This window comes from Chinchilla lanigera, unplaced genomic scaffold (genome assembly GCF_000276665.1).
Source record: "Chinchilla lanigera isolate Chin_1 unplaced genomic scaffold, ChiLan1.0 scaffold00057, whole genome shotgun sequence".
NCBI lineage: Eukaryota > Metazoa > Chordata > Mammalia > Rodentia > Chinchillidae > Chinchilla > Chinchilla lanigera.
Window position 1 is genome coordinate 4,945,486 of NW_004955458.1, and position 9,142 is coordinate 4,954,627.

General features: G+C 63.3%; 1 protein-coding gene across 1 annotated transcript; it reads left to right on the forward strand.

Annotated features, from left to right (window-relative positions):
* Positions 1-4,193: 4,193 nt before the first annotated feature.
* Positions 4,194-9,142, forward strand: Nxph4 (neurexophilin 4). Its single transcript, XM_005397520.2, has 2 exons — positions 4,194-4,342; positions 7,775-9,142. Exons 1-2 carry the CDS (start codon positions 4,220-4,222, stop codon positions 8,642-8,644), a joined length of 993 nt encoding a protein of 330 aa, XP_005397577.1. The 5' UTR covers positions 4,194-4,219; the 3' UTR covers positions 8,645-9,142.

A 9,142-nucleotide genomic window follows, 5' to 3' on the forward strand; every position in this document is an offset into this window, starting at 1 on the left:
GCGCGGGGGTCCCGTGCGCCTGCCCCGCCCCCAGCTCCGAGCGCCCAACTTCGCGCGGCGCGGAGGACGCGGACAGACAGACCGCCGGCGTCCCGACCCGCACGCTCCCGGCACAAGTTGGCTGAGGGTTGGAGGGGGCCTGGTGGAGGCCGGGCTGGCTCGGGCTCGGGCGCAGCGGGGAGGGGACGAAGCGCGACCCGCGAGTGCGCCAGACAGAGCGCGAGTGCGAGACAGACAGACAAGCCGGCAGGGTGTCAGCCTTGCCGTCTCTCCGCGCCAGCCTCCCTCGCCTTCCTCAGTGTCTGTCTGTCCTTCCACCCCTCCACCCGCCTTCCCATTTCTCTTGCCTGCCCCTGTCACAATGCCGGGTGGGCTCTGTGTTCGGAGCTCACACGACCCGGGCACACGCACACGCGGACGCACACGGACGCGATTGAACTTGGCTACAGCCTCCCACCGCGTTTCCCGCGGAGACGCCATCCCCCCTGCACGGCCTCGCAGACACACCCCCTCCGTGCCGCGGGCGGTGTGGGGGTGCTCTCCGGACCCCGGTCTCTCCTCCCTGCCCCCACCCCGCTCTTGGGCGAGGACCCAGAGGCTAAAGGGGCCCGGGCTTGAGCTGCCATCCTCCCTGCTTGGAAGCGCCGGCTCGTGTACGTGTGCTCATGTGTGCTGCCGGGGAGTGTGCGGGTCGGCGTGCACCTGTGAGCGCGTCTGCCCGCGGAACCCCGGGCTTGGCGTTTAGGGCCGGGGTCAGGGTGCACGGTACGCCGCCGTGCGGGTGGGGAGTGCACGCGCCTGCTTCACGGGCAGGCATCTGTTTGTGCCCCGTGTGTGTTCCACAGTGGGGGCCTAGGCCTTGACCCCATCCTCTCTGTCAGCCTCTCGGGCCCCTGGCTTCTGTTTCCTGCACCCCAACTGTGACCTGCGCAGTCCGAGGACAAGCCGGTAGCCCCCTAAACCCTCCTTCCCGGCCCCCAACGCCCGGCCCCTACAGAGCCCGGAGGGCATCTAGATCCACCCCCAACACTTAGACCCCTGCCTGCCTACCCCAGTTGCCCTCAGCAACTCCAGCAGGGCAGGAGCTGCCCCAGCGAAGCTAGCCATAGAGCTCCTGATTTTGCCAGACCTGCCTGGTGACCTTGAGGGGCTGGAAGGTGGGCAGAGGAGCCCCCTCCCTGAAAGCTGCTTCCCCTGGGGAGAGCTTTTGGACTTGCCGCCTGGCTGTACCCTTAGAAGACTCGGGAGAGGTCTGGCCCAGCACCACCGTGTGTGAAGGCCTGAGGTCAGAAGGAGGCAGGGATGGCACTACCCAGCCTCTCGGGTCGGCCTCCCCCTCTCCCCTCTCTTCTCCTCTCTCCCCTCTCCCGTCAAATAAATTCCCCTGTGGACAGATCTGGTTTAATTTCCTTTGCCCCCTGAAGGGGAATGAAACATCTGGTGGAGACTTGAGGGAGGATGTGTGAGGATATGAGCGATGGGTCTCTCCGAGTGTGTGAGGCCGCAGCTGTGGGCCTCCGCGCTGGAGTCAGTGGGGGAGATCACATCTGCCATTTAGCCCGGCGTGTGTGCATTTGGGGATCCGTGTTTGTCTGTGGTGTGTGTGTGTACACACTCTGAGTGTGCAGATACCTATCACTAGGCATGAGGTAGAGAAGCATCTGTGCGTTCAAACACCCGTGTGTGCTGCTGTGTCCTCTTGTGAGTAGGGAGTGTGACACACGCAGGCCCTAGGTGTGTGTGCTCACGGGGGGGGGGGTGCAGGCAGTGTCGGTGTGTGAGTCTGGGATTTGTGAAGGTGCATCTGTGTACCTGAATGTGAGGATGGGGTTGTGAGCCTCAGCTTGTATTCATACATCTGAGTGTGGTGTGTGTGTCAGTGTGAGTGTGTGTGTGTGTGTACGCCTTCAGGGTTGTCTCCATGCCAGTGCTGGGAGTGGGCAAAAGGTGACGGAGATCCTTGGAGAGAGGCTTGCCCGCAGAGTTCACAGGGCAGCTCTTGAGAAACTCCCAGGGCCACCAGCCTGCCTTCTCCGTCCGCCTTCCTGCGGAAGTGCTCTGCCACCCTCCTCCCGGCCCCAGGCTTCTGGCCGCCTCTCAGGGCCTGGAACTTGAGGTTTCCTCTGCCCCTGGGGCCCTGGCCTCTCGGCCTGGGCTGCTTCAGGATCCTTCTGGTGCACTCTCCGCGCCTCCCCTTCTCCACCTCTGTCTCCCCCACTCCTTGCCAAAGCAGCTGCCTACTGGGAGAAGCAGCAGGTGATCAATAGTCACTAATCACTAATCACTAATTACTAATTAGCTGGGGGAGGGCGAGGGCGGAGGCCTGTGGGACCTTTCAGCTCTATCCCGCCGCAGGGAAGGATTAGGCCCGGGGCGAGAGTCTCAGAGCTGGCTAGCTACAGCCCTGGGTCCAGCCACAGCCTCCTACCTCCTTACCCTCCGATAGCCCCCCAGCTAATCTCCGGCTTGGCCACTTCGGCACGCACAGTCTGGGCTAGGGCCCAGAGCTGCTGGAGGGGATTTGGGGGTAATCAGGGCCGCAGCTGGGCCAGGGACTCAGGGAGGGGTACTGTGACAGTTCCCTTGGGCCAGGGCCTGCGGCAGAAGCCCGCGTCCAGACGGGAGGGGCGCTTTGGGAAAGGAGAATTTCGAGTCGGGGGTTGGGGGTGGCTGAGGAGCTAGAGACCCAGGCGGGGAGGCGGGGGGCTGGAGAAGGGTTGAGGTAATAGCACAGAAACAAGGTAAGAGGGGCCACGGGGTCACGGACCGGGTTCCTGGGGAGGAGTGAGGTAACCTCCAGAGCCAGCAGGTAAGTGGAGGGGTCCTCACTGGGGTGAGAGAGGACACAATCGTCAAGAAGATAGGGAACTTTGGACAGAGCCCGTCACTCAAAATGGGTCTGCGCCAGGGGCTCGGGTGACAGAGGGGGGCTCGAGAGGGTGGGGGCCGCGGGCTCGGAGCGAGGGGATCGCAGGGCGTGCTGTGGGGCGAGCTCGGGGTGGGGCCAGGAGCAGAGTGCGGCCTTGAGCGCTGGAAATGGGCGAGCCTTCCCCTCTCCCCCGCGCGCCCCTCCTCCACCTCCACCCCGCCCACTCCCCCTCCGGCTCCGGCTTCGGGAAATTACATCCCGGCTCGCGCCCCCCCACGCGCCCCGGAGCCCGCGCCTTTATAGGCACATTTATTGCAATAATAAAGTGAGGCGCGGGGCGGGGGGCGGGGGGCGGCCGTTCCCGGGGGGACCGCGCCGGCTCGAGGAAGCAGGGAAATAAAATAAAATAAAATAAAATCAAAATTCAGATAACGGCGAGGCTTGCGCGGCAGGCCGCCAGCAGGCGGGCAGGCGGGGCTGGTGGGGAGGGGGCGACCCGCCCAAGGGCAGAGCCCACCCCCCCGCAGGCACGCCCCCCCGTCCCAGGGGGTCTGGAAGGAGGTGTCTGCCTGCACCTGCCTGGTCCCTCCCGAGGCCTGGCCCGGCCTGCTCTTCTGCCTTCCCGCTGGCCTGCCTTTCAGAACTGGCCTCAGCGTATTTCCAGGCCCCTCATCGCCTCCCCTGCCCTGGTTCCCATTCCAGCTCCCACCGGCCTCCCGCGGGGGTCTCCTGGCCTCTGCATCCACCCGCAGCCGTTTCTCCTCAGTAACCACCCTTCGTCCTCCATTGCTGTCCTGCCCAGCCTGTGTCCCCCTCACCGGGCTGGTGCTTGGCCCTCCTCATTTCTGCCTGTCCCCCAGGCCCGTGCCCCAGCCACCCTCCTGGCCCCACTTTGGTTCCCATCTTTTCTGCACCCCCTCTTCATTCCTCTGGTCCCTGTCTGCTCCGCACCAGGTCCCTGCCCAACGTCTGTCCACCATTTCTGCTCTCTTCAGCCCGTCCTCGTGTCCATCCTTGTGGCGTCCTCCGCTCTGCCCCCTATGCCTGCCAGGTCTCCCACGCTAGCCCTCCTCATCTCTGTCCCGGCCTCCACCCACCTCGGTCCTCACCCACATCCCTGCCCCTGATTCCCAGCCAGACTGCACCCCGCCCTGACTGCAGTGTCCTCGCGTCTTCCTGGGTTGAGGGGCTCAGAACGGTTTTTCTCCCTCCCCCGCCCGGGCCTGGACTGGCCCTTCCCCACCGAGGGTGCTGTCACATCCCCTGGCCGAATCTTGAGTGCTGTGCTTGGCCTACACTGCAGGAGGGAACCACAGAGCGTCCAGAGGCCCAAGGGAGGTGCACCCTGCAATGCGGCTAGGGGCCGGTCCTCCTCTGATTCCCAGCGGTCCTGTCCCATCCCAAGAGTCGCATGCCTCCCCCTCCCGCAGTGGAGTTTACTCAGCAGCCAGAGACGGCCTCGACTCCCCTCAGGTGCGTGGGCCGCTGCCTTGGGGGCAAAGCGCTCCTGGCGCAGCTCCCGCCTGCAAGGGCCTGGAGGAGCCTGGGAAGGAGGGAAGGCAGGCAGGCCCCCCCAGCCACCGCACACCTCCACCCTCGCTGACAGCCGTCCTAGCCTCTCCCCTCTGCAAATGTCACCGCGCCCAATTAGCTTAATTAAACCAGCTCTGGAGCAAGGGGGACCCCACCTTGGACAACACCCCCAACCCTGAGCGGGGAGAGAAGGGCTCTGGGCAGGGAGCCCCTTTACCACCACCACCCCCACCGCTGGAGACAGACAACCTGAAGGACAGAAGGAGGGAGCCGCGCCAGAGAGCCAGAGGAGAAGAAGCAGAACCCTGGAAATCAGAGACAGACAGAGCGAGGGAAGAAATGGAAAGGGAGAGACTGAGAAGGCTGGAGGGAGAGAGATGGAGAGCCGTGGAAGAGCAGAGCGAGCGCGAGCGATCAAGGAAGCCAGAGGGAGGATCTGATGTTATGCTGTCCCATGTTCCCATTTCTCGGCTCGTTTCCTTGCAGGCTCTCTCACCCCTCCCAGCCGAGCTCCCCCCAAGGTCGCTGGGCCGCTCCCCCCAGCTCTTCCCTGCCATCTCGCCGTGTCCATGAGGAGTGGGGGGTGCGAGTTTCCAAAGCCTGGGGATTTGCCAGGATCTGGGCAGCAGAGACAGAGTTCGTCTGAGATCAGAGGTGGGGGGCCATCCTGGCACCTCTCTGTGGCCTGCCAAATCTCATTTCCTACTAGTGCCTGCCTGGACTGAACCAGCCCTGCCCCGTCCTAGGCTGGGTGCAGGACACAGGGGTGCTGGGATTTCCCGGGCGGAGGCGCCTTGGAGGCAGCTGGGGTCATAGCCGCAGGTAGCTTGAAGAGGGGATTGGAGGGCTGGGTTCTCCTGCCAAGAGTGGAAAGGTGAGATTAGGGCTCAGAGCCTGGCTCTGAGGTTGAGATCGGCTCTCCTGGAAGCCTCACCCGCTCCTCCTCCCTGGCCCTCTCCTGGACTCGAGCCCCTCTTCCCTGGGAAGCCTCTTCTCCCCGCGTATCCCGAGACCCCTTCCCCCGCCCCCCTCCAGCCCACCCTTCCAGGTGCGGGGTGCCAGCTCCAGTTTGTCTGTCTCAGTCAGTCACTCTTGCTGCCCCCGCCCCCTCACCTGGACTGGGAGGAGGGCTGGATGAGAGGAGGAAGGAGGGGGCGATAAATATGTATGACTAGCGGGTGGCGGGCGGCATTAATAACCTGGGATCGCAGTGCTGCAGGGACAGGGATCAGGCAGGGGAGATTCAAGCCCAGCAGCTTGGCTGTGCTGCTACTGTCCCCTGTGGACGCATCGTGTGTACACAGGGGTGTGTGCAAACAGAGGAGGCACCCATGCTGCCAGCCCGCCTTACCTACCCCAAACAGCCTGCGGGCCAGGGTGCTCCTTCGGGCCACTTGCACACAATTCAGATACACACACACACACACACACACACACACACACCCAGTCATGGGAACGCAGACCACACTTGCTCTTCGCTGCATACTCCCCCTTTGAAAGAGCTTGACTTGACACAAGGACAGAGGAGGATAGAAACACAAACAGGAAAAGTAAAAGCATGAGGCGATCACACACAGCCACCCTCAGACCACCATAGACAGGCCAGCAGCCGGATGGACACACAGCCACGCCGCACTGAGGCAGCACCGACAGACAGACAGACACACACACACAGTCGGTCCGCACATACACAGCCACACAGGTTTACACAGCGGACGGACAGCCGCCACAGCAGGCAGACACATGCACAGCCTCCGCCAGCACACACACAGCACCACAACCACGCACACACCCACCGCAGACTGACGGGTGTACATGACATGATAACAGGCACACGGGCCCCTCCGGGCAGACACACACACACACAGCCATTCAGGCTAACAGAAGCACAGCCACCCCAGCCCGACACACACAGAGCTTCCCCAGCCCGACCGGCATGCAGTCAGGGCCACACAGAGCAGCACGGTGGCAGCTAGCACAGGCTGACTGACACACTCTGACACGCTCCGCTCCTCTCCCTCCCACTCCAGCGCTAGAGCAGCATCTCCATATTTCTTCCTCTGCTCGCTCCCGTCTCCTTCAGTCCTGGCCGCCCCCCCCATACACACCCCAGATAATTGATGGCCCGGGCCTGGCCCGGCCGCTCCCGCTCTCTATTCATCTTGTACTCACACGGCGCTGTCTCCCAGATCAGCCACCACCTGAGACAAGGAGAAGGTGGTGGAACCGGCAGGGCGGCTCCCCCAGCCCCCTTCAAGCCTGGGGAAAAGCCAACAGGCAACAGGCAGCCTTCGCCGTAGCAGGAGCACTGGGGGACGGGAGGGGTGCCCATTTATTCCCCAAGCCTCACCCTACAGGAGCAACGACTCAGCTCAACCAGTTCTCAGCAGCCCCTCCTTGCAGAGCGCTCAGAGCCGAGGTGGGAATGGGCCGCTTGTCTTGGCAGAAGTGGGAAGGTCTTCAGCCTCTTTTTCCTTCCTTTTTCTTTCTTCTTTCTTCTTGAGGCAGGGTTTCGCTATGTAGTTCAGGCTTCCTTGAACTCACTATTGTAGTCCAGGCTGGACTCAAACTTGCAGCCACCCTCCTGCCTCAGCCTCCCAAATGCTGGGATTACAGGTGTGTGCCACCAGCCCCGGCTCCTTCCTTCCTTCCTTCTTTTTTTTTTTTTGAGATAGGCTCTCCCTATATCACCCAGGTTGGGGTTAGCCTGTGATTCTTTTGCCTCAGGCTCCCTTGGCGCTGTGATTATAGGCACGTACCACTGAGCCAGCTTCGGCTCCATTTTTGTTTTTGTTTGTTTGGTTGGTTCGTTGGTTGGCTGGTTTTGAGACAGGGCCTTCTAGGTAGTTTAGGCTGATCTTGAACTCACTAGGTAGTCCAGGCTGGCCTGGACCATAGCAATCCTCCTGCCTCAGCCTCCTAAGTACTGGGATTACAGGCTTATGCCAGTATGCTCAGATTTTGGCCTCTTTCTTCATGCTGGATGTTGTTTCCTGTTGGGTCCAGCTCTTCCCTGCCCCATTAGAGCATCTCCAGGGCCAGGCTAGCGGGCGGGAGTAGAAATTCACTGCCCACTCACCCCGGCTGGCTTTGGTTTTTGAGGCCATATTAGACCTCTGTGAGAACACAAGGATTCTCAGGTCACTACAGATGGGGAAACTGAGGTCCAGATAGATGAAGCGACTTGGCCAAGACCACACACTGGCAAAGGGCTGCAGGTCTACTCCAAGGGACACTCCTGATCAGCCCGCAGTGGTCTGCACCGTTCCATTTAGTCTCCTAGTGACGATATAAAGGGGCTGTTTGGTTAATAGACAAGACGGCCAGGGCCCACTCCAGCGTCTCCCTTTTCTTTTCTTTCTTCCTACACAGGTCGTCAGTGCCCAGATACCGGATTCCCGAAGGCCGCAGTACCTGGAACTGCACCCAGCCCCGGCCAGAGGGCGCACCCCTAGCCAGCAGCTCCCGGCTCCGAGGTCTCCGGAAAGCCTGGGCACCGCGCGCGCCTGGAGCTGGGCTTGGCCCGCTAACCACACGGGGGCGCTGTCCCGGGCTGGGGCGGCAGGGGCGCTGCCCGCGCAGCGCAGCAAGAGGAAGCCGTCCATCAAGGCGGCCCGCGCCAAAAAGATCTTCGGCTGGGGGGACTTCTACTTTCGGGTGCACACCCTCAAGTTCTCGCTGCTGGTGACTGGCAAGATCGTGGACCACGTGAACGGTACCTTCAGTGTGTATTTCCGCCACAACTCGTCCAGCCTGGGCAACCTCAGCGTCAGTATCGTACCGCCCTCCAAGCTCGTGGAGTTCGGGGGCGTTTGGCTGCCCGGGCCTGCCCCCCACCCTCTGCAGTCCACGCTGGCCCTGGAGGGGGTGCTTCCCGGGCTGGGGCCCCCCCTGGGGATGGCGGCTGCCGCGGCGGGCCCGGGGCTTGGAGGCTCGCTCGGGGGTGCCCTGGCAGGCCCCCTCGGGGGCATGCTGGGGGTGCCGGGGGCCAAAGAGTCGCGGGCTTTCAACTGCCACGTGGAGTACGAGAAGACCAACCGCGCGCGCAAGCACCGCCCGTGCCTGTACGACCCCTCGCAGGTGTGCTTCACCGAGCACACGCAGAGCCAGGCCGCCTGGCTCTGCGCCAAGCCCTTCAAGGTCATCTGCATCTTCGTGTCCTTCCTCAGCTTCGACTACAAACTGGTGCAGAAAGTGTGCCCAGACTATAACTTCCAGAGCGAGCACCCCTACTTTGGATAGCGCCCCTCGCGTCCGGCCGCGCGGGTGGCAGCGGCCGCGCCTGGCGCTCGGGGCGGGGCGGAGGGGAGCCGCCCGCACAGTTCCGCTTCCCCTCCCCCGGGCGCCCGCGGGCTGGGGTGGCAGCCCCAGGGGCGGCCCAGGGTCCTCTGAGCCCTTCTGCCCCTGGCGCCGGGCTGGGCACGCCCTCCGCCCGCAGCTTGAATAACGCCTGGCCCGGCCCCTCATCCCGCCCCGACTTCTGGCCCCCAGCGCCCGTCCGCCTCCTCCACCCCGTCCCCGCTTCCAGACCGCGAAGGCCTGTGCGCCCCGCGCTGTCGCCCCCTCCGCCTGCCGTCTGCCTGGCCCCCGGCCCGCCCTGCCCTTCCGCGCTGCCCCTGCGCCCCAGCCTCGGCCCTGCCGTCCAGCTCCACCTGCCCTCCCGGCTGCTTCCTCTCCGTGATATTTTTTTCTACGCCAAAACAGACGGGAAAGGGAACAAAATAAAGTGAAATCCAATAC